This window comes from Strix aluco, chromosome 28 (genome assembly GCF_031877795.1).
Source record: "Strix aluco isolate bStrAlu1 chromosome 28, bStrAlu1.hap1, whole genome shotgun sequence".
Taxonomy (NCBI): Eukaryota; Metazoa; Chordata; class Aves; order Strigiformes; family Strigidae; genus Strix; species Strix aluco.
The window spans coordinates 7029529-7054662 of record NC_133958.1 but is presented as its reverse complement, the minus strand read 5'-3'; the positions used below and the strand labels follow the sequence as shown (position 1 = coordinate 7054662).

At 50.5% G+C, this 25134-nt stretch overlaps 1 protein-coding gene across 3 annotated transcripts in view; it reads left to right on the top strand.

Moving 5' to 3' along the window:
* Positions 1–25134, top strand: part of ANK1 (ankyrin 1) — a 68205-nt gene that overhangs the window by 14199 nt on the left and 28872 nt on the right. For all 3 annotated transcript variants that reach the window (XM_074807896.1, XM_074807895.1, XM_074807897.1), the window contains exon 2: positions 23280–23381. In XM_074807896.1, coding sequence (XP_074663997.1) covers positions 23280–23381 — 102 coding nt within the window. The remainder of the gene's footprint in view (positions 1–23279; positions 23382–25134) is intronic.

The following is a 25134-nucleotide window of genomic DNA, read 5'->3' as shown; positions in this document are numbered from 1 at the left end:
CGCCTGTGATGCAGTGGGAGATGGGGACAGTGTTATGCTGCATGTTACTTGGCTCCACTGGCTTTTCTGTGGCCTGTAACAGCCCTTCCTGATTCCCCATTAGCTGCTCTGTGGCTAGCACTCCTGCGGTGCTCAGCTCCCAGCGCTTGCTGCCGGCACTGATAACCTGGAGTAAGAGCATCTTATTTTTGAATCGGGGTGGGGGGACAATTTTTTATTAATAACCTGAATTACCCTGTGAAACAGCAGCTTGTCTGATGTTAAATATTAAATTTTACTAAGTGGGTGAGCTGGAGCACAGAAACAACAGAAGTGACTTGCTGTGGCAGGAGATGGCAGCGGTGCCTGCCAGTGTGCATTAATCCTTGCTCCTTGGAGAGTCTTCCATCTTCAGGGCAGTCAGGTGCTCCTTCATGCAGCTCCCCAGCTTCTGAATGGCATTTTGCATGCTTTAAAGAGATCAGCACATCAAAGGCTGGCGGATCCTCTCTCTGGCGTTGCCATGGCAGCAGCAGCTGAGAGGATTTGGATGTTTCTGGGATGGGACTGTGTTGCTGGGTGTGTTGGGGCAGAGCAGGGCTGCTCCCCAAGCACCGGCATGCGGTGTCGTCATGGACACGAGCATGCCTGGTGCTGCCAGTAGCATGTGGATCTTCTGCTGGTAACAGGACCGTCTGCCCCAGTTTAGGGGTGCTGTGATGCAGACCTCTGCATCTGAACTGCTCACCTCAGCTCCCTCTAGTCTGGGAGAGAAGGAGGGAGTCTCTCCCATGCTGCGCCGCACATGGAAATAGGTCAGCTGAATTATACCCTTAGCAATGCTTGTTTCTCTCCACTGGCTCTCCAGGGAGCCGAGGTGTTGCTTCAAGTGTTGACTCTGTAGGTGCCTAACACTGTTACGGTGAGCCTGCCCGCAGGATGTCTGCCTCAGGTGCCTCTTCTGTCCCCTGCAGCTCTGCACGTGCTGGATCCAGTGGATTTCCAGGAGTGAACATAAACCTGAGCTTTAAACACTGTGAAAATATGATACTGGTCTGGCTGGGCAGCACACTACAGCAGCATGATCAAGGGGTCTGCTGTCCTGATTCTCACTAGTAGTCTGTCAAGCTGTGTTTCCTTGGCAAAATGCCCCATCCTCCTTGTTGTGTTTTGTGAAACTGCCGTTTGGAATTCAGTGCTGTTTTGTGAGCATTTCTCTTTTAGGTGGGTGATCCTGGCATCTCCAGCCAATGTCTGCTGAGGGGACAGGCACATGTATGACTTACTCTGACATGCACATAGCAGATGTCCTTTGGGGGTGTGATGGTGGGCACTAAGGAAAAGCTGGGTGGTTTGATGAAGGAGAGTAGGCAATTTTGAGTACCCTGCCTGCTCCTTGTGCTGCCACAGCATAGACAACCATCAGTCTTGTGGCCTCAGTGCTGTTGGCCACTGCAGACTAAAGGAGATGATGAGGTGGTAGTAATATGCTGTACCATGGTTTGTGGTGAGTGTGGCAAGCTGTCAAGTTTCTGTGCCATCAGCTTACAAACTCATCTGCGCCAAAAGGTGCTTTCTGTTTTCATTGCCTCCATGTACACAGTATAAACTTCCCTGCTTTCCCAAGACGAGGCTAGGCTCCCTAATGGGGCTGGGGACCCAGTGCTTCTACAGGTAGAGGCATTCCAACAGATGTATCTATTTTCTATGTAATATCTCTGAAATTATGCTCTTGAAGTGGAAGGTGTGCCCATGGCAGAGGGGTTGGAACTCAATGACTTTTAAGGTTCCTTCCAACCCAACCCATTAAGTGCAAAAGAAGTGCATTTCTGTTGTCCATCTCCGAGAGTCAGGTAAAGTTCCTGTCTCCAGAGAGCTTCCATAGCACTAGCTGTGGCCTATAAACCAGGCTTGTCTTAGGGCATAATTGGACTTTTTCAATAGCAATTTCCTGCAGAAGGTCTAACAAGACCTGGGGTATGTCTGGTCTGTTTGTGCAGGCATCCACTCTCAGGAGCTCCTTATTGCAGCATGTCACAGTATTTTCCCAGACTGTATTTACATTGTCACAGTTCTGACCTGTGCCTGCAGGTGCAAAACAGAGGAGCTGGGGTGCACATCAGAGAAGAAAAAAGGCAGGTAAAAGGATGTTGTTGACAGGAGTAGAACAGAGACCATGAAAGTCATTATAATACATTCAATTTTCTCTTTGTGAATTTACCCTGAAGTAACTCTGAGCTGATTTTGCTGCCAGGCTGCAGGGGACCTGTGGGAGAACAAAACCTGATTTGTTCTGTAGCATGGATTCATAGGAGCACTTAGGGGTGCTCCACTGCTGCCTGGGTGGTGACTTGCCAGTGCCTATTCCCTAAACTCTGCCTGGTCCTGCTCTGCAATGCAGAATTCAATGCTGGACTGAGAGCATCTGCTGACATGCACAAGTTTTCCAGAGTTTAGATCAGGGTAAGCTAATCCAGAAACTACTGTTCTCTGGTCCTGGTTTTGCTTCTTTTCACTTCCACCTGTGCTTTAGTTCCCTGTCTCTAAAATCATACAATCATGGAATCACAGAATTGTTTAGGTTGGAAGGAACCTTTAAAGATCATCTAGTCCACCCCCCCTGCTGTGGGCAGGGACATCTTTCACTAGATTGGGTTGCTTAAAGCCCTGTCCAACCTGACCTTGAACACTTCCAGTGATGGGGCAACCACAACTTCTCTGGGCAAAATGGGGGTAGCTGAGTGAATATGTTCAGTCTGTGCTCCTCTGCTGGCTCAGGAGCAGATTAAAATGTGAGTGAGGATGTGATGTCCTTCCTCGCCACTTCCATTGAGGCTTCCTTCATTTACAGGTAGTGCTGGGGTGGCTCTCAGCGAGGGGTACAAGCTGATGCCAGACCAGTGGGTTTTAGAGCATTCTGGAAGGATGGGCAAAGCACAGGGACCAGCTCCTGCCAGCCCTGAGAGCAGCCTGCTCCCCATTGCTGTGCTGACAACATCTCACAACTGGGAAAGCAGTGAAGGGGAATGAACAGATAGATGTCTTCAGGCTACCTCCTGTGATGCTGCTGTGTCCTTGCTGTTACCCCATGTCTTCCTGGGTAGGCACGTCTAATGCTCTTGGAGCAGTTGGAAGGACCTCAGTACGGCAGTACTGATACTCCAGGAAGCTGGCTTAACCTCTGTAGGTGCTGAATTAAACTCACTGAATGTCTAAGACGGAGGAAATTTCAAGCAAGTGTGATTCTGAGAGTCAAGACTGCTGTCCTGAACTCCCCACAGCAAGGGGACTTCAGGGCGTGTCCTGGTCGGTCTGATGCATGATCCCTCTGCAATAAACAGCAAGAGGGCTGAATCCTGCCAGGGTGGCAAGGGGGGATGTGGACAAAGGCAGCATGCCCAGAAATCTGAATGTTTGCTCCTATCTCTGTGTGTATACTTTTGTAGGCACATTGGGCTGCAGGGCAAGTGTGAACACCAAGCAGGTTGCCCTGGGAAAGGCCACAGAAGGGCTAGCTTTTCAGAGGCCTGTTTGACTCCTTGGTTAAGAAGGGTTATGTGAGTTTGTACGTGGTGCATAAGTAAGCATGTCATTGGTATTCCTCCATCCTTTCTCATCTGTGTTGTGCCCTTCTCTGAACTTCACCCCTGGCCTCTTTTGGAGGTCAGATATGCAGTCCCTGTACCACAAGGTCCTTGCCATATCAGGCTCACAGCATCCATCTCTTGAGGCTGTTTAGAGATCCCTTTCCTGAAAATGGTGATCCCTGATCTTTTCTTCTGAAGTCACACATGGAATTTCTTCTCTGTTTCATGTTGCTGTCTGGGCTGAGCCTACAAATGGCCCCTCTATCCCTGCTGATGAGTTCAAAAGCATTTGCCTGATGTTGAAGGAAAAAAGGCTGCTGTTCCAGGAGTCCAGAGCTTGTTTTCTGGCATTTGCATGACATTTGAAGAAGAGAACAATAAATCATGTGCTAAGCGAGTTATGGGAAGAGTCTCCCCTATTTTCTTTGGCCTTAGTGCAGTGTCCTACGTGCCCCACATTGTAGAGCGGCATTTTTACAGTACACGTTGGGGGAGGAACGATGGGGACTGGGTAAGAGAAACTGTGTGAGACCTCTGTGACTTCTAAACAAGAGTTGCCTAAGTGAGGCTCATAGGGTAGGTTTGTGGGAGAGATTCTGGAAAAGCCCTCTGTGGCACTGGGGGAGTTAGCACTGGTATGGGTACCTAAGTGCTGCAGCACAGAGGTCCAGCCTTCCTGGTGTAGCGTCTAATGTTATCCTAAGTACATAAGGGAGCCGTTGTGAAGCTGTTGCAGATATATGAGGGCTGGTTCATGGCTGCTGTTCTGCAGAGTGCACAGTTGATGTGTCCAGTGATAGGACAGTTTTGTCTGTACCTGTGCTGTAGTGATGTTGACTGCTAGAAGCTTTGTCCTGCTGTGAGATTTCAAGTTGCAGGTGTGTGGTGGGCACCTTTAAGAGCAGAGCTGGAGAGTGTGATTTGTTCAGATCCCATTTTCCAGAGAAGGATTCATCTAGGCTGTGAAGAGGAGCAGTTGCACTGGTGTTTTGCAGGTGGCAAGGAAAGTTCACTTCCAGCAGTAAACACCCCCGCATGTCCTGTATGGTAGCTGACAGAGCTTTGGGAGGCAGGTTGCAGAGAGGCTTTGTTCCCAAATTTTTACTGCTGAGGCCAGGGAAGAGTGCTGATACTGCAGACATTCAGTGAAAAAGGTCCACTGGGAGAAATAAAATAGTTGATCTCCTTCAATTTTAGAACAATACTGAGGCTCCCATTAGCCCTGCTAGGTCAATGGAGCTCTATCCTCACTCCTATTCTGCAGAGTTGCTTACTTTCCAAAGTAGTGTATGAGTGAGTATTTCTGAGACTCTGGGACTCTGCTTCTCTCTCATCCAGAGGCATCTTATGTAATTGAATTAGACCTTAGGAAAAGCTACTGTGCGATGAAATCATCCTAAATGCTGATCAGTGAAAGCAGGGCTGTGGGCATACAACACAAATGTGCACATCTCTTCTGAATCATTCATTAATTACCCTTAAATGGAACTCATGGGTTTCAAGATTTCAAGTGGATTTTCTGCTGATCTGCCAAACTGTTCTTCAGATCATTGCAGTAACTGGAGAAAGGTGCAGGCTGTTGTACTGTGAGCAGGATGCAGTGACGTGGGCTGTTGTTCTTGCTGTAATGTTCATACCAGGTTGTCCAGGCGTGGCAAGGGTGCTCAAGAAATAATGAATCAATGGTATCTGGAAGAGCTAATCATGACGAAAAGTTGCATGTAGTCATCAGAACATGGATGGATGTGCATTGAAGAAAGCATGTGACTCTGTTGCTTGCTCAGCAAGGTGATTAACAAAGGCACAGGCTTCCAAGCTCTTAGATGTCTGTATGGGATTGGACTCTGGGAAAGAGTAGGAACGTGCAGTTGCACTCCAGACCTCAGGGCATTAACTTTTCAGTTCAGAAGGCTTGCATTAAGCCTTCAGGTCAGGAAGAGCAAGGACAGCAGGACTGAGAGGCTGGAAATGTGCTGTAGAGCTGCACTCTGCAAACAATTGCATCTTTTGGGCCTGTTAATATTGCAGCATTTGTTGTGCTGGTCAGTGTGCCTTGCTGTCATGTCATGCACAGTCACTCAGGAGTTGGATTACTGCTCTGAGTGGATTTCTTGGTGGAGAGGAGCAGCTGCTTAGTCAGCTGCTCCACCCTTGCAGAAACTGCCTTTCTCTGAGCCAAGCACTGCAGGTAGAGAAGCTGTGTGTTTGCCTTGCTCACTGAGACACAGCTGACACCTACTCGTGCTGATTGCAAGGTGTGTGATCAGTAGGCGTATGGGGCTGAGCAGGAACATTTCTCTGACTGCTTCCTTCATTTGCAACTTCCTGTGGTGGTTTAAAACATGGCCTTGAGCTCAGATAGTCACATGGGAAGTGTTTCAATTATAGTCTGGGAAACAGTAAAAACACAATGTTTTTCCACCTTCATCCCTCTCAAAAGTCTCATTAAGTTGGACTTCATTCTGTTCAAGTATTAATTGCCTCTGGGTGAAAACAACCATACACATGGCACATGCTTCTGCTAAATAGCAAAGCATCAAAATAGCACTGGAAGGAAGGGAGTGGGAAATGGGGACCCTGTCCCAGACTTCTGTCTTGTTGGGGCCAATACAAAATCTGCAGCCTTTATTTTCTATATCTTGTGGCTGTGGAGGGCCTGTCCTTGGCACTCTGTCTCTTCCATAAGCAGAAGCAGTATTCAGCTCTGATTACTGCTCAGGGCCCAGTTTCCACTCCCCGAAACTCTTCCTTGGCACCACCCCAGCCCAGACAACAGTGGTCTCTCTTGGAAGTCTATTCTCAAGTGGGTTTAGTTAAGGGAGCCCTTATGCACAGGAGCAGCTCTGTACACATTGCAAACTGGCTACTGGGTCAGAGGATTGCTTATGTAGGGCAGTTCCGTACCCATATGAGTGTACTAACGTTATCACAATCCCTTTAGACATCACCTCTAAAAGAGAGAGAGGAGTGACCTTGTGAGTGTGGAGTTTGCTTTCGGTGGAACTGAAGCTCTGAGCTCCTGGGAGAAGAGTTAGTGCTTTGTTTTGGGGTGTGGGGGTTTTTTTCTGTTTTGGAGTGGGTTTTTTGGTGGGGTTTTTTGCATGGGAGCCAGAAGAGCAGGGACAAGTCCTGCTCTGTGAGCTGCTGCAGCATAAATATTTCATCATAATCTCAGTGACTCTCTCTGAACAATCCTCAGGAGCAAATATTAGTGACAAATAGGTTTTGCTAGCACTTTATAGTTTTCACACACATTCTTTGCAATGCCTATTATGGACTTTGTTGTTGATGGTGTAACCCAGTTGTTGCTTATCCAGCTCCCAGGATGGGAGTGTCTAAAGACCCAGATCAGAGATACGCAGAGAATGGAGACTTCCCGTGACTTGTTTTCCTTTGATTGTACCTTGACCCTGTTACCACAAATTCATGGTAACCTGCAGCACAGCACTGTCACTGGTGTTGCCTACAAATGGCTGGGCTGCATTTATAATTCCACCAAGCTTCTTGCTGATCCTCCTCATTTTGTTAATTCTGCCCAGCTGCATGTCAGGTCTGTCAAGAGGAAAAAGCTGAAAGGGTTGCAGCCAACTGTGGTGTGAACATTGATTGGAATTAGTTTCATTTTTGGTGCAAACCTTCCTGCCTTGTTATTGATATCTAACCCCTTCATCAAACTCCAGAGAATGTCTGTGTCAAATCACAGGTGTACAGCTAGTTTTGTTTCTTGCTGTGAATATTAAAATAGAGACTTCCTCCTCTCCTCTATGAGCTCCATGCAGAACTCTGGAAACCCAGCACGTTGGCTGGAGAAGCAGGTGACAGGATTGCATACCTCACAGCGTGCCTGGAGGTTGAAGGCTTTTCTTGCTGGTCCAAGCCCAGAAGAAGATATTTGACAAATCTGAAGAGAAGAGGTTTGCAGAAATGGTTTCTGTGTTCTTGTCAAACTGCCTGAACTAACGTGACTGAGCAAGAAGTTCTTGGTGCAGAACACAGCATCTGGGTGTGTTACAGACTTCAGAGACCAGGTGGCTGCTGAGAATAAAGGTACACGGAAAGTATGGGGTGAGATTTGAGTTCTTGCTCTCCTGCTCGATGCTCAGCAGCAGAGCAGAGGATTTCTTTCCAAGAGGAGCAGAGTGCAGCCTGACAGGTGGGGACTATGCATTCATCTGCTCTCGCAGGAGGTCAGTCTGCACTGCCTCCAGGCATGTATTACAGCCAAGTGCTGGATATCTCTCCATCTTGAGATCCCCAAATAGGCATAGCATTTAGGCATCTCAGTGGATCTGTAATCTTGGAGTTACAGCAGGACCAGTGGATCCAATAGGATCAATAGCTGGGGTAGATTAACTGCAGCCTGGTAAGGCTCTCGTTACATCTTTCAGATTGGTACCTCCCTGAGTGAAAGCAGAAATCTGCACCATAAAGCAGTAATTAAGAAGTGATTTGCCCTTGGTCCATATAGTGGGCATAATGCCAAACTCTGAGTTCCCAGAACTGGGATTTTTCAGATTCAGGATGAGTTGGGTGATGCTTTTTGCTCTCAGAACTGCCTGGTCTCTAACAGGGGGAAAACCAGTGGATGTTAATCCTGTGGGCAAGATGTCCACTTCTGGTCCACTGGATAGGAGAGCTGGATGCAGAGGTTGCTGAACACTTTCTATCTGTGCAGAAATCTTCTTTGCAGCCAGGATAGCACAGAACTAAGTCATAGCATAAACAATGGGCCATGAATATTCCTTTCCTTTGGCAGCTCTGCAACTTTTTCATGTCTTCACTCTGTGAATCTGACTTCCCAAGTTTTTGTGCCTGAATGAGTATAAATAAAATAAATTGGTGTGATAAAATTTTCAGTTGCATTGCCTGGCTCATCCAAATGATGAGCAAGATGAACACCTTATGATTCATGTCATAAAATGCCAGAGGGGCACATGCTATGAAGCTGTCTGTTCAGTATGCATGCAGGGAGGGGCAAAGGGCTGCTTAAACGTCCCAGTTTTGGGCTCAGACTGCTTCCTCTCCAGGAACTAAACAGTGATTACGTTGGCACAGGGCAGCTGTCTCTTGGGAGTAAGAGAGTAGGCTGCTTCATCTCCAAAATCTTGCCTTTGGAGGCAACAGTGCACAGTTCAAGAAACACAACCTGAAGAACATCTATTCGTGTTTCTGGATTTCCTTTGGGAATCACAGCTCAAATAGTTCTGAATTGATGGATGACCATGAAACAGTTTCTTAGATCAGGGCTATGATGGAGAGAGATTTCGTATGTCCGTTAGCTGCTGAGCTTTGCAAACCCAGTCTATTGGATTTCTTGCAAGTTTTCATTTGTCCCATGCTTCTGCGTGCTGGTTTTTGGACTGATCTGGGGAGAAGTACATGTAAATTGGCTTCACCCCCACCCCCTGCAATAAAGGAGATGGAGAAGCAACTAGGGAGAGAGCAAGGGCTGGAAAATCTGTGCATAGCAAATCTTTGCCCCCCTCCCATCATACGACATTGCATAGCTCCTCCTCTGACAGAAAGCTGAAGAGCAGGTGTTGGTGTGGACCTTTCACATGGTTCCCCTGTTGCTCATGACACTTTGGAAGCTGAGGGATTAGCCATCTGAGAGGTGAGGCATCAGCAGCTCCTACAGACTTCCTGTGAAGTTGTGGATCACCTTGCCAGAAACCACAAATGCCCCAGGAAAGCAAGCCTCAGCCTTGCTCTGCTCAGAGGACTGCCTGCTCTGGGCAGCAGAATGTCTAGTTCAGCACTGCAGAGCATTGTTATCTGCTTATTTATGCCTACATCACTGCTGTTCTCTATTAGCAGGCGGAAGCAGCCTGACAGCAGCACTGTGTTTCATCCCAGCTCTCTCCTTGCATGAATCTGAGTACCTTCCATTATCCATAGCTGGGCAGCAGTAGCAGAATTGCTAAGGATTTAAATTATTCAGCTTCTGCTGCTGACTCAGCTTTAAAACTGCATTCATGTTTCCTAAGATAATCGTTTGTTGACCAGAACCAGGGAGCCTGGCTGCTCTGTGGAGCCTCAGCAGGGAACAGGAGCACAGGGAGTGGTTTCTTCTGTAAGCAGAAAGGGGACATGCTGGAGTAAGGTAGTGTACCCTTGTCCTTGTGCCAGGAGGGCACAGTGAGTGCTCGAAGAGGAGCAGCTCTCCTTCGGTGACTTCAGCCCCAGCACCGTTTCTCAAACTGATGAATTCAGGAAGAGCTGCACTTCATTCTCTGAGCGAAAGCACACACAGTTTTCTCAAAATATTGAAGCCCGCTGTTGAAGTTATTTACTCTTCTCCAAGCTAATGTGTTTAAGGTTCTCTGCTGCACACACTACGCTCCCCATTCCCTTAAATGAAAGGAAACGAACAGCTGAGGACACACTAGCAGCAGCCAGCAAAGTGTCTGGTGCTGGGAGATCACTTCTCTAGTTACATGGAAGATAACAACACAGAGGAAGGAGCCTTGCATTCCTTCACAGCTACATCATAGTGCAGTTGAAGAGTTTCTCCAAAGGTCAGAGGCAGAACTTTGTATCTTGAAAAAAACAGAACTCTTTGTAGGTGAAGGAGTACTTTTCTTTAGAGACCTCCTCTTCCTTCTAAATTTCTGACAGAGAGCTTCCCTCCGCCCCACCAACTCTGTCTGAAGTTGCTGCTGGAATTCAATGTTTTTATCTTAGGTGTAAACCTGGAATGCAGTGGCACTGAGGCACCAGGGCTGCTGAGCCTCATCTCAGGACAGCAGAGGGAGAAATTATTTTTCCTGTGGATATGATGGATATTACAGCATCCAGGGAACAGCACTTAAGACAATACTTGTAACCCTGGTTCGCAAAAATCCCCTGAAGCCCACAGCGGTTCACAGTGGCCTAAGTGGGAGTATTATTCGCTGTGACTCTTGGCCACTTTTTCTCAACATGAGTTTGCTCTTTCTTAGAGAGTATTCCTGTTATGTCCATTGTAAATCATTTCCCTTTGCAAAGCTCCAGTTTAACTCTGTGTCAGCCTTTGTGGGTGCAGTATGACACTGACCTGTACAATTTCCAAGGCTTTTCAGGGGACATTAATATGCTCAGATGTCACTAAGGAGAGGACACAGTATAAAATCTTAGGGAATGAGTAAACCAGCCAATCTCAGTTCATGGTCTGGAAACAGGTAAGTGTTAAGGAACTGCCTGAAACCTTAGTATTTTGAAGTGTTTTCATGGAAATGGAAAGAGCTCTTGAGATTAAGAGCTATTCATTTATTAGAGCTGTATTTGTTATTTTGCAAGCTCTCCCAGGCTCTGATTTCTCAGACAGGATTGTGTCCATACTGTTGGTTTCTCCAGAAGTGCAAGTCACGTCAAAGATGTCACTGTTAGGTATAACAGGCAAGATAATGGTGACAAACTGCTAGTAAAGCAAGTTGCTCTAGGGTATTAGTTTGCAGCACTGATACATGCAACTCACCTGTCTGCAGCTAGATAGGGGGAACTTCAGAGATGCCTCAGGTGAGGTGGTAATGAGTGAATGAGACCTAGTAGAGGGATCAGTTGGAAGTGTTCAGAAAAATATGATTAACAAGGGACAGCAATTAATATATCAAAGAGACCAGTTCCCTTAGAGATGGAGCATGCACGAGCTCCACAAACAGCCAAGGAAAGAAAAGGTTATTAGTGCACTACGTACTTCAAGGCAAAGTGCTCTGTTCTCCCTCTTCTTCAGGGAAGGGAGGAAGCAGGCACTACCTGCCACCTCACAGGACCCAGTTCACTCGTGCTCCGCAACCGTCTTCACTTCTAGAGCTAAGAAATGTGACTGATAGTGGAGTTAACCCTGTGAGCTCCATACAGTTGCCTCAAGACAAATATCTAGTGCCCTGTGATATGCCCGTCTGCCTCAGCTGCTGATCCATGGGTCTGCCACAGTCCAGTACCTGCCAGCCCATGTGGATGTCATGGATAGCCTGGGGTACCTCAGTGACCTGAGCTCTTGCTGCTTCCAAGCACCTCCTTTGAGGTATGGAGATGTTGCTGGAGGGCTGTTTGCAGGCAAAACTCCAGGTCTCAGTGCAGGAGCAAAGGCTTCGTGGCTTGGCCAGACTTGCCAGGACTGTGTCTGGTGGTAAAGTTTCTCTGTCCCTCAGAGGAACTCTGACCTGCAAATGACCCTGTCAGGGGCTCTTGAATTTAGGCACTTTTCTCCTTTCTCACGGTTGCAGAAAGGCTCTACCTCAGTGGTGGGGACCTGGGGCAATTCCTTGTTACCACTCACCACGTGGCCTGTAGGCATGTGCCAGAGCACCCTGTGGTTACCCTTGCAGTACCCCACAGTAACCACAGCTATTTCCTGCTTTGCACACAGTCTCAGGGTTTCCCTCCCTCAGCCATGCTGTGGCTGTTGGCCTGTGACGTGCATGAGGGAATCCTGGGCTGGAGCCAAAAGGTGAGCGCCACGTCCCCTCCTGCACTGTGCAGGGCTCACCTCTCCACCCTCACGAGGAGGACAAGGCATCATTGGAGAGAGATTATCCCATCCCTGAGTTAGCCTGTAATGGGTTTGTGGAAGTCACCGCTGCTGTTGCTCACTGGTGCCAGAGGCTGCACAAATCAAAGCTAAATCATAGTCCCGGCCTGAGAGAGCTCCCGTGATAGAAGGAGCGGGGGGGGGGGGGGGGGGGGGGGGGGGGGGGGCACCCATTCAGCAAACAGGTGGAGCAGTCTCATGGGGAACTTTTACACTGCTTTTCCCTGAGGTGTGTGGTAGGACATAACCCCAAATAGATTGGAGGGCACAGATCTTGTTTCTAGGGCTTTGTCAAGGGTGTGTTATCCTGGTGGCTGCAGGACCTGGAGAAAGTTTGCATTATGCTGAGGCAGCAACTTTGAATAGGCTCATAATCTCTGGCTGGTAAGGTCCTGTCTTCAGGGTGCAGAGGACTGGTATTTGCATTCATGACATGCAGTTATGCACGGGGGGGGAAAAAAAGGATCTGAGACACTGATGATGTTGCTCTGTAGGTTCAGAGCAGCAACAGTTTTTAGAGCAAATGTAGTGTGCCAGCCAGCAGTTGCAGTGCCCATCCTTCTGACAATTAACATTTGAGCTCTACCTGAACTGGAGGTGGAGTCTATTACAGCTCAAATACCAGAGGGATCCCAGACTTCCAGGGAAGTGCTTAATTGCACTGGACAAGGGGCAGGTGTTTTCCTTAGACTGAGGTAAGGACTCTGCTTTGCTCTAATGCTTCAACGCGGCCTTTGATCAGTATAAAAATCTTAATTTCTATGTAATGCAAAGCATTTTTCCATCCTAACAGGTTCTCTTGATTTACGTTTCCTGCCTCTCAGCTGATAGAAGCTTTCACAGTGGTGGGCTGGACTGTTTTATAGGAAGTCCCTAGAGAGAGAGAGAGCTGGCAGAGCTGTTGTTTTTTCTCCCTGAAGCTGCAAGTGTCACAAGCTGTATTTATCTGTATGCTGTCCAGGCCTTTCCAGGTGTGATCACCTCATGGCCTTGCATTCACTGGTTTGGCCCCAGTACGTGGGAGAAAGTGCCTTGGCCTTCTTGAACCTGGAACTGGCAAAAAGGGCCAGCTGAATGGTAGCTAGAAACCAAGCTGTGTGGCTCCCCTGCAGTCCCCCAGTGCTTTGTCAAGGTGGCCCCAGTGCAGCATCTGGATCCAAGGTGGGGTTAGCAAAACACTAGCAGAGGATGCCTTCTGCCAGCCAGCATCGCTCGGCACGTGTCACCTTGAGCCAGAGCACGAGGAGAGGGTGGGATGGGAGCGGTCTCCAGGAGGTCTGTTCCTTTGAACAATTGGTGTGACTCCCTTGCGTGTCTTTCAGAGAGGGCATGCACCAACCACTGTGGACCCCTTGCCTTCTTGCTGCAAGCAAGGATCTCCTGAAGGGATGCTGGAGCAGGAGTCTGCTGTGCAGGTAGAAGGGGGGAAGGGGCGCGTTCATTGTATTGCAGTAGGCTCCAGGCCCTTTGTAGGGCCTGGAGCTGCTGTCACTAGACCTCATTTGCCACTTCAGTTCCATCTCGGTGTCCTTCATTTGGGACTGTGCCCAGCCAAGGTCTGCAGAGACCGGTGAACAATCTGGGGTCTTCTGCTAACTGCCTCTGGCCCAGCCTGCTTTGTGCAGCACAAAGAGACAGTGTGGTTCTGGCCACAGAGCTGTTTCGTTTTGCTTTGTATTTCTGAAGTTCCATCTTCCCTTGTACTGTTTGAAGAGCAGGGTTCACGTGTGTGGGCTCCTCCCTGTTTACAGCTCACAGATATGTTTATGAAGTGCACCTCAGGCATGACGCTCACTAAACACTTCGTGTCCAGCCTGGCAGCTCTCCCCAGGCCCCTGATATGGGACAATCTGTAATCTCCAGACTCCAGGCAGGAGCCTCCCCATGCAGGCAGGCACGTGTGAGTGGTGATAGGGTGCAGTCCTGCTGCTGATAAACCTGTTCCAGACTGGCTGCTCACACTTGGTTTGGCTGCAACATTCAGTGTAAGTGAGCTGATCAGAGCTGCGGACCCTGGCTGTCCAGGGTGAGCTGACTTTCTCCTGCAGCGATGCCGTACCTGCATTACTTGAGGGTGAGTACTTGGGCATGGTAAGGGGCTTGCTGGGCAGCACTAGGGGGAGAGGAATCAGGTCAGTTCTCGGGGTGTTGGTTTGCACACTGGAGTTTAGGTATATCCTGGCCAGTAACATGGACTTAAGTCTGGTCCAGTGAAAATGGCCCTTGTCCCCAAAAGATTGCCACTAAATGGACCATAGAATGGCAGGAAGGGTTTGCTGCCCTTCTTAGGTCGCTGGGAACTTGCCTAAGGCCATGCTGGAAGCCAGTGGCAGAGACTGGTGTTGAATCCAGACTGGCTAGGTCCCTCTGTGCTATACTCGCCTCATCCTCCTCACCACTGCTTCGTTGGCAGAAGGAAGGTACCCTCAAGTGTTGGGTTTTTTCACTATTGTAATGGTTGATTTCTGTGCTATCACCTTTCTTATTTTACCCACCTGAAGCTCTGGGAGAGGTGCATAGGATGACGTTTCTTTCTAGGCACAGTGCTGCACTAGCTCTGCTGAGGAGCAGGTGGCTGTGCTGCTATGGCTTTGCTCGCATGTCCTCACCAGGGATCAGCTGGCAGAGATATATTGCCAGGCCTGTACTTCAGGTGCTTTCCTGTCAATGCTTTCGTCCCTGCATGGCTTCCGGAGGCTGCACCCTGAGCGCTGGCCAGATCAGCCTGGCTGAAGGCTGCTAGCCGTAAATCTGTTGCAGCCACGGCACAGGGACTGTGCTGCGACTCCTCGCAGCATGCAGAAAGCCCCCTTCTCTGCGCTTTTGCTCGTGTAGGCAGGCAAAGCAGGTGTGGAGTAGCCCTGCTGAAGCAGAGGTGAAGAATGAGTCAGAACAGACTGCAGAAATGAGGAGCAGTTTATAAGCATCACTAGAAAAGAGAAGGAATTTTCTCCACAAGGCACCGGGGCAGACCCTGATGGCACGGTCTGGACTCCAGCACATCTCCTGCGTGCAAGGGCACTGCCGGAGCCCAGGGCAGGCTGGAGGCTGGTCTGCAAAGTGTGCCTTAGTCCCTGGCTCGCATCAGGCGGGCTCAGAGCATGTCTCTGCTTTCCCTCTTGCACTGGCAACCTGCTAGAGTCCTCTCAGCTCCCCGGTGTTCATTGCACACACCTGCCTGAGCCATGCCATGGTCTAAGGAAGGAAGTGCATTAGGAAAGTAGGAGATAAAAAGCAGTTAAGTGCTGCTGCATCTCTCTCAGCAGCTGTAAACCCTGTTACTTTGTTAGAAGAGGTGTAGTGCCTGAGCAAAAAGCTCTTGTCTGTTGTCTTCAGTTGCAGTCTATGTATTTTCTGGTAAGGTAAAAATAGCTTTTCTTTTTCAGGATATGTAGAGAGCAGAGTCTCCTGCTAACATCAAAGGAGAGTGACAGCTTTCCCCTGGGTGTCCATGGCCTCAGCTGACAGGAGCAGTAGCTGTGTTAATTCTTGCCTTGCTTTGGCTCTGTGGGAAAGGAACAATGTCCTCATCTCCAGATCCCTGTTCAGACCTCTGACCAGCCCCTGTTCCTTTCTCCACTCATTGCTGCTGGACCTAGCACAGTACTTCATTGGGGAAGTGGTGGTTTGCAAACGACAGAACAAGATCTTGATGCTACTACTCAGAAAATTTATTAGTAGTAGGTGGGAACTGAAAGAGGCAGGCTTTTGTAGAGCTGTAGAGTGTAGCACCAGGGGAGCCCTATCAGAAGGATCAGTCTGCTATGTAGGGGCAGCTCCTAAGTCCTTGCTCCATGCAGATTAAGCTGTTTCTGATATGCACCCTCCTCCCAGTCCTGAACCTGTTCCAGCTTCACCATCTAGCAAAAGGGACCTGTGAGGGGGAAAGGAAGGAGCCAAAGGGCAACTCAGATGCTGTCTGTATCTGAATATGCTCAGCAGGGACCGAGTTAACCTTGACCCTGAACTGCACCACCAGCAACAGTCCAGCGCTACCTCTCCTGTTAAGAGTGTATAGAAATGGGCTTTCCGAAAGCTAGTTTCTCATGATTATGTAATGATGGAGGATTAGGCATGATGGAGGGGCCAGTCTGGTGCCCCCTCTTCAGTATTCTCAGGATGCTAATTGACAAGTTGCCTCCCTTCCCACACACCTGCCAGGGACCCTCCTCCTTTTGCTTTGGGATTTTTCCTCTGCCAGTTGTGCTGAGTTCTCTTCCAGCTCTAACAGCCCCTTGCCACAGGGACATGAGCAGATCTTTCATTTCCTGCATGCTTCGATTCACCTGCTGCAGAATGGTCTGGGGATCTCTGCTGGGCATTCAAATCATTGGCCTCTGTGGTACATGCTTTGGGGAGGCCTGGGGCTATTGTGAAGTCTCTACTCAGCAGAAAGGAGCATGGACAAAGGGTTTACTCGGACTGGTGCATGAAATGAGAACAAACTTGCTTGGCAGATGCCTTCCAGAGATGACCTCTTGTGCATTGACTGTCATCAGTCCTATTAAGTTCTGTAGACCTGTCCTAAATCATATGGGCAAAGGTGAGAAGGGTTAGAGAATAGAATCTGGGCATGTGGATTTATCTGTCTTATATCATGTGGACAGGGATGAGGATGATGAGAGACTAGAATTTGGGGATATGGGTTTATCCTTTTATCTGATGAATTTTCCCAGTTCTTTTGCTTTTCTCTTTCATCTGGGTTTGCAGTATGTGCCTGGTAGCCTGTTCTCCATGCTCCGCTGGCTGCCTGCCTGAGGATTTGCTACTGTGGTGTCTCTGGAGATGCTGAATGCTGTCTTCTACTCAGAAGGCAGAAACCTGCCAGTAGGTTTTGCTTCCACTGCGGGGACCACCGAGAGTGCCAAGTTTCTGTGAATACAGATAGGATAGAAAGTTCCTGTAAGGCGGGCAGTGTGATTCCTCTTTCTGGGCATTTTGAGTTGAATGTCTGATTCAATTTTCCTGATCTTTCCTGATCATCTCAGAGAGACCTTAGGTGCCACATTTGACTGCTCTTAATCTTAGCAGCTGTTTTAGTGTGTTTCCAGGACTGACATATTCTTCTCATCTGTTGCGAAAGGCTCCAGATTATCACCTGCAGACCTGGGCACTTGATATCTGCAAGGCAGGGAGGTCCAAATGAGCTCTGTCTCTGGAGAAATCCCTAGATTGGGCAATTGCTTAAGAGTAACCCACTACGCTGATGTCAGGTTTTGCTATCTCTACTGGAAACAGTGCCTCAAAGGTGAGGATCATGCCCACTACTGGACACAAGCCCACATGAGCAAAGAAATGTCAAAGCAAATGTCAAGGGCAGTTGCAAGGTTTATTGCACTACCTCCTCAGCTGGCAGTGCTGACCTTAGGTTCCAGCACCCTGGCACTAGCAACTGGAAGTGCCTGGATGACCTCCTAGACATGAGTTGGACCTTTCCACACTGTCTAGGTAGGATACCCATAGCGATACATGGCTTTGGTGTCAGGATTCAGGTTTGCATCTCACTGCCCGTCCTGGGGCTCCTTGGTTGCTGGGCTGATTGTGTGCTGCCCAGCCTGCCAGGTGTTTCCCGTCCCTGTCTGTCTGACTCCATTTTCCCTTGTCCACTGGCCGACTGGCCAAGTACAGGAGGAAGTGTGTCTGCTGGGCAGGGCCGAAAGTCACTGCTGCCTCCCCCAGGTAGGGCCAATGGTAAAACTGCGCCTTCCCCTTAGCAGCAGCACACGACTCTCGGAAGGGGTTGTGGCCTTCCTGTTGCTGTTTCTCTGCTGTTCACACAGCTTGCACATCCCAGTTTGCAAGATGCCTCAGCTGACTTTGCTCCTAATGTATCCCAGAGAAAGGGTGGCACGTGTTGCGCCTGATGGGGTTTCGAGAGAGTGTTAGAACAACGGAGCTGCAAACAGATGCCTGTAGTGTGCAGAGCAGGAGCTGCTAAGCTCCTTGCTGGAAGGAGCACACGGCTTCCAAGGCACACAAAAGAGTTTGAAGATGCAGAGTTATCATTAGTGGCAAAACTCATGAGACAGCAAGAAACCTGTGTAGTGGTGTAATTGGGTGTAATTGTTTTCAAGATCTTTGCTATAGAGCAGCCATAGGAAGCTTTTCATGCAGCAAAGCCTACTGCTCCTCACTGGCAATGTTCTCCAGTAGCTAGTCCTGGAAGAAACAAAACTGAGCAAGTGCCAGGGCTGGCAGGAGGGTGCCTGCCCCAAGGACAGTGTACCATGGGCCTGGTCTGCATCCTTCTGCATGCAGGGACTAAGGCAAACGTGCCACACAGACAGCTTCCTTCTCTTCCCATGCAGGCATCAGCTGTGTGGCTCAGCACCAGAGCAGACCCAAACTTCCTGGCCACTGGGTCTGACTGCCATTTGGCAGAGAGCGCTTTGCTCCCCAGGGCACGGGAAGTAATTTGTTATTTGAAAGTCTGCATTGCAATTCCTCTTCTCTGGTGTAAGAGCAGCACTGTTCTTCAGTGAGACCAAAGACTCTGAAGATACGCAGCAGAGATCAGGGAAGGGGAAAGGTGGGGCTGAATGATGTGACTGAGAATTGAGACTCTGGGAATGCGATACCTCTGGGTAGAGAGTGAAGAAAATACAGCCCATTTAAAAAAAACCTCACAGTGACCGCAAGCTCCCCCATTCTTCCCTCTCTGTAGCTAGTCCTAGCAGCTCTTCCAATGGAGCAGGGAAATCAGCTGGTTTCAGGTGTCAAAGCAATTTGTTCCTGCAGGCAGTGAGAAAGTCTAGTGGATGCTGGCAGCCTCTGCCTGGGTGTGCGACCCCTCACCTGCTTGTACCATGTCCTGGTGGTTGTGCAGCATGGGCAGGGCTGCTCTCCAGGGACTGCTGGAGTCAGATTTGTGGGAAATGGCACACAGTCCCTTTCTTTTGGCATCTTTGGCCCTGTTCATAGCAGGACATGTTCCCAGGCAGTCCCACAGGCCTGTGTGCGCATCCTTGCAGGGAAGGGGTCCCACCTCCTTTGGAGCTCCTCAGCAAGAAGCCAGCTCAGCCCTTCCTCATTCTGGGTGCCGTATAAACAATGAAGGAGTTGCAGTCCCTGCTCAGGCTGCCTCATTGCTCCAGCAGACCTGCAATCAGAAGAGACAAGTGGGCAGATAGGATAAAGAGCGGAGTGTAGCAGGATGCATGCATGCCTTTTGCCAGTCTGGAACAGTGTGTTGACTTGCTTCTTTGTGTCCCAGAAAAACACTGTGAGATCAGCACAAGTCCCTGAATTAATTTGGACTTGGGAATCATCTACGTGCAGCATTTAGCAGCATGTACAGTGGGCTTCTGACAAATGTGGCCACCTTTCACAGAAGGAGGCAATGTTGAGACCCTCCCTTCCTTTATCAGTGATGTGCAGAAGGAGCTGGTGGGACCTCCTCCCTGGGTGGGAGTGAGAGCAACTGCCAGAAGAGATTAGAGCAGGACTCCGACCAAGGCCAGAAGACGCAGCAGGATTACTGAACCTGTGACTGCAGCCCTTGAAATCCAGCCTGGGCCTCTGGTTTGGCAGAATTTCCCCTTTGCTTATTGCCTTAGCCATGGCTACAATGCAATGGGCTTGGTCAGGTCCAGGCTTCTCATGTTGGGGTGAAGGGGCTAGGACAGTGATGCTTTGTGGGGCAAGGCTGTGAGGGCAGGCAGACACGTGTGAATAGGAACAGAGGAAGCCGCTAACTAGGGCCAGGAGAGCAAAAGGGAAAAATTCAGATTGTCAGCAGACAAAGGGAGCTTTTTCCTGAAAGAAAGGAAAGAGGAGGACAGAAGTACAGCCTGATGTGCTGTGCTATGCTTTTTACTTTAGAAGGTCTTGGAGCACTTTGCAAAGTCCAGATCTGAGGCTTCTCCCTCAGGGAATTGCTGTCAGCAGCCTCCTGACACTTCACAGCTTGAATGTCCACAAGTCTGTGGAGCATGACACCTGTGTGTAGGACTTAGCAGCTGTGTAAGGGTGCAAGAGGCACACAATGGCAAGTGAGGCAGTTTATGTTCTCCCCTGGAATAGCTCCTCCCTCAAAAATTTATAGGAAGGCAAAGGAAAATCGAAAGAAACACTGCAGATTCCAAAGAAAGAAAAACCGGTAGAGGCAGTCTGCATCTGGAAGCCGTTGCGGTGCATCCTGGGGCACACAGATAGCAAGTGACTGCACGTGCGTGTGTGTACAAATACCTGGGGGTGCATGTAGCATGCTGTGCTACGCTTTGTGCTTATTAGTGGACGGTAACTGTGCAGTGTGTGTGTGTCTGTTTAGGTACGTTGGTGTGCTGATGGGGATGTGTGTGTGTATCTTTCAGATATGCGCATCTATTTGTGTCCATTGGGTCTCTGCATTTCTTGCTGTCACTGTTCCCTTTTGCTGAAATTCAGGAGATGGCAGTGACCCAATCTGTTCCCTGCCTAATCTAGTGACGTCTTGATCTCTGTGACACCCCAAAGTACAGGAAGCTGTTGTGAACAAATGCCCCGAGTGATAGGTAGGCAGTCCCAACATGCGCATTGACATCAGAAGGGCAATATGACTGCACATTTATTTCCTCTGCTTTTGCCATCTGAGCTGAGCTATCCCTTCTGCTCTGGATGCATGTGTTGTCTGGCTGCTGGTGTCTCATGTCGGGCATCCCTCTATGCATGCTGAGCATGGGGAGCAGAAGGGCGGTACCGCTGAGGCACTCAAGCTTCAGCACATTCTCCAAGGCCCTGGCCCCCAGCATCCAGAGGGTCAGGAGGGAACCACGACCCTTCTCCTCTGTGGCAGGTGTTACCTGTGAAATGCAGGCTCCTGGGCATGTCTGTGGGGCTGCTCTTCCCCTGCTGTTCCTGGGGTGGTACCTGCAGCTCTGACCCGCTCCCTGCATTTGGCAGCAGTCATCAGCTTTCCGGAGGCGGCTTGATATTAAATATCCTGTCTGACACAATAATGGAGAGAAAATGAACAAATTCCATTAGTGGCTGGCGATCCCTGCAGGGTCTACGTTGGAGCGAGGAGGGAGCCTGTATTTTTAGATAGAATGCAATGTAACTTACTGGCTCTCTCAAAGCTGGGGAGTAGATAACCAAGGAGGGAGAGAGGGGACACCAGGCTCAGGTTTCAGCTGAAGTGCCGGACTATGGCAGCACGAAAGGGCAGGTCCGGTCCAGACGTGGCTGTGAGTATACAATGCACTTCTCCTTCGTGCCCACAGAGACCTCTGCTTTGCTTTTCTGCTTGCTTTCTGCCTGTAGTCTCTGCTGCTAGGTATGCTGGGGCTTCGGGAGCCCCTTTGCTGCTGGAGCCTGTAGAGTTTTGCCATTTTAATCTTCACAGCTCCATGTGTGTCCCATGGGTGGGAGAGCCTGGCTGAGCTGTGCTTTGACTTTCCAAGGGCTTTGCTGTTGAAGGTCTGTGCTGTGGCTGGCATGCTGGCAGCACAGCTGAGGTGCTGCCCTGTCACTGATCCTGACCCGAGATGCAGAGGCTTCTAGCAGGGTCTGGAGTTGGAAAAGCGCTTTGCATTCAACCTGTTGCTTGAAGCTGTCAGTGTTTCCTCCCTAGACCCCAGACAGCATGCAGGGCTCAGAGTGCAAACGTGCATTTCTAAGCACAGCGCTGGTGCTGCCTTCTGCCTCTTACAGTAGATCATCCTGTACGAGCAGAGCCCTGAGGCGCCACGTCGCGTCTCCTCTGTGCTCACAGCCCTCCACAAAGCCGGCAGCTCTGCTGTGAATCTGGGGGCTCTTCCCAGATGGACAGGACTGTCCTCTGAGGTGGCAGCAAGTGGAGCCAGCTGGCACAGGAGGTCGTGCGATCAGCACATGCCCCCCCCTGCACGCGGAGGCTGCGCACCAGGGCAGGGCATGGCAGTGCTGCCCTCCACCACCCGTCCCTCTGGCCCCGTGGGCTGCCCCAGAAGGGGCCATGGCACCAGCCACTGCTGCAGGAGCCAGGGCTGGGTTCTGCAGGGTCTGCCCAGCACAGCAGGGGCCAGGACACCCTGTCTGTGGCCCTTCCTTCTGCAGGCGGTAGCAGGGCAGTGGGCCCAGGACGTGGCTATGCTTCTCTGGGGTAGGAGGGTCAGGCAGAAAGGATGGGCTGGGGGAGGCAGATGGAGGACAGCAGAAGGCAGCCAGGTTGTGCTACTCCGAAGTCCAGATTTGAATGGCTGAGGCTGCAAAGAGGAGGGAAGAGAGGAGCCCTGAACCCGTGTGGTGCATCATCCTGCCTAGGTCTGCCTCCAGTGCTGTCCTCTGTGGCCGTGCTGCTTCCAGCTCCTGTCCAGGAGCTTCCTAATCCTGGGTGTTCACAGCCAGGATGCGGGCACTACAGGATGGCCTGTGATGGTAGGGTGTAGGCTCTTGTAGCGCAGGACATCCCCTGGTCAGTCCCAACGTGAGTGGTGCGGGAAAGGGTTCTGTTTTTCTATTGGAGCTGAAGGCAGAGGAGTGTGGGCTGGACCTAGCAGGCAGGCACCAGCCCGTAATTACTGGTCCAGGGTCCCAGCCTCACAGAGCCACATCACTGCAATTCCACCCTGTTGTACTCCAGCTTCTGGTGAGCCATCCCATGGTCTTCATTTGCTGCCTTACACTGCTAAATAGTGTTGCTCAAAGTATTGCTGTGCCTTGCCTGGGGTGGCTGTGTTTCTGTGGTGCAGGGAGGCACTGCCTTGTTTCTGTTGGAAAAGAGAGTTGCAACTTTCCTGGCTGCGGGGTGCTCAGTCGGGGTTATTGTCCCTGGTGCTGGTGCTCGCACTCATTGCCGTGGTGCCCAGTGGTTTCTGGAGGACAGCAGGGGTGGGCCCACCACAGCTGCAGTCTAGACATTGTCCATCGCTGCAGTCTCTCAGCCAGGACGCAGAGGTGTCTCCTGGGCCAAGGGAGGCCGTCATGGTTGCAGGAGTCCCCTTAGAGCTTCCTCCCCAGCCCACCCGCAGTGCTGGGATGAGCTGCAGACCCGTGTGGCTCTCCTGCCCTGTCATCTGGATGCTCTTCACTCTAAGTCCAGGTCCCAGCCCTGCTTCTTCCTGTCTGATTTGGGGCACTTCAGTCTGTCCCAGCAGTTCCCACCTTGACTTGCCCGGCCTCTGCCTTTTCTGCAGGTCTCTCTAGCCATGTTCTCTGCAACTGAGTGAAGAGCCGGCCCTGTGCTGGTGATGGGAGAGAACTGGGGCACTCCGAGTCTCACGCTTTTCCTTTTTTTCCCCAAGGCTGATGCTGCAACCAGTTTCTTGAGAGCTGCAAGATCCGGGAATCTGGACAAAGCCTTGGATCACCTCAGGAATGGGGTAGATATTAACACCTGTAACCAGGTAGGTGAAACCCACAGGGCTTCTGATACCATCTCTAGTTCACTGAAAACGTGCCCTGTAGTGGCTCCTGCAGGCACAGGGACAGCCACGGCACCCCTTTCTTACACGGCTCCCATAGGACGGAGGCAGGGAGGTTCCCCATGGGTGCTCACTTGCTCTGCTCTGCATAGCTGATTGGGAGCAGCTGCCCCGATCCCACAGTTCCGTCTGCCGTGGAGCAGAGTGTAAGTTGGCTGGTAACGAGTTGCCTGGCAGAGGCATTTTAAAAGCTTTGTGGGAGAGGCTGCGTGTCCTGACCCCACGCCCCTCCTGTGCCTCATGTGCCTGGCTCCCGATGAAGCATCAGGGAGTGGGAAAGAGGAGGTGCTGCGTTAGGTGGAGCGCAATGGCAACTCTGCTGGGTGGGGGTGATTTCCTGGGGGTGATCTGCCCTGCAAAGACACTGTGCAGTCTCCAGGCACGTGTCTGCAGAGCTCCGGCATGCCCAGCTGAGACGGGGGGTGCACGCCACCCTGGCAGAGCTTGGAGCCATGACTGCCAGCACGGAGGGGGATCCCTAGGGTGCAGAGTCGAGTGTCCTGGCAGACCCCATCCTCCTCTGATATGCACCACCCCCTGCCAGGCTCCAGGCAACCTGCAGCCCCTTGTCCCTGCCTGTGCTGGGCAGCTGGCACAGGAGCTCCTAAGCAGAATTGAGCTCAGGGGAGAGGCCATGAAGGGCAGTCGGCGGCATGGTCCCTTTCCAGGGAGGCTTCCATAGCTGAGCCGGTTGGAAACAGGTTCTGTGCTGTGGAGGAAAACAGCTGACCAGAAGGCAGATCTGGACCAGTTGTCTTTGGGGCAGGGAGGGCAGCAGTAGCTATAAAGATCTGGGAAGCCTGGCAGTTTTGCCTGGAGGATGGCAAAGGGCATTAACAGGTAAGCAGAGAGGGAGATCTGAGGCTCCTTTAGGGTGACAAGCAACTGGGACAGCTGGAAGAGGCTCAGCTGCTTATCAGAGGGCAGAGCAGATAGCTGTGAAGAGTGTAGCACAGTGGCTGGGACATCGCAGGAATCACTCTTGGGGATATTCCCCTTGCCTGCAATGCTCAGGCTTTCAGATTCCCAGAAGCTGCAGCCTAACCCAAGCAGGGAATGTCTGCAAAATGCCAGTCTTGGTGGCTTGGGAGGGGCTGGGCAGGTGGAGCCCCTCCTAGCCCAGAGCAGAGACAGGTCTGCCCCAGGAGAGGAGAGCTGCAGGCACAGAGGAACTGTTTGCACATAATCGACGGAACATTTTGATCTGTGTAGCTGCCAAATGCAAGTAGCTCAGCCTGAATTGGGGTAGGTGCTGTAGGAAAAGACTCAGGCAGGGGGCTTGGGCTGAAGAGGGGGAACAGACAGACTGCACTGTCGGCTGCTTTCCAGAGCATTAGTGATGCTGGGGAGGCTGACTCAGCAGGTAGCATAAATGTGTATTCACCTGGTTCAGTATCAAGTCCCCAAACCACGCGTAGTTCAGACCTGTGCACTGCAGTGGCCAGTGCAGTTACTGCAGACAGGTTCCCCCTGCAAATGTCACCGTTTCCTTTTCTTTTCTGACTGATGGTACCGTGCAGGGATGCTGGGCTTCTGCAGGCCCCCAGGGCACTGCAGCTTGCATTCACCTCTCTGGGACACTAGATGAGGTTTGGGGAAAGCTCAGGAGATGCTAATTTTGTTCATTACTGTATTATCTGGATTATTAGTTGATAATCAGCATTCAGATACTCTC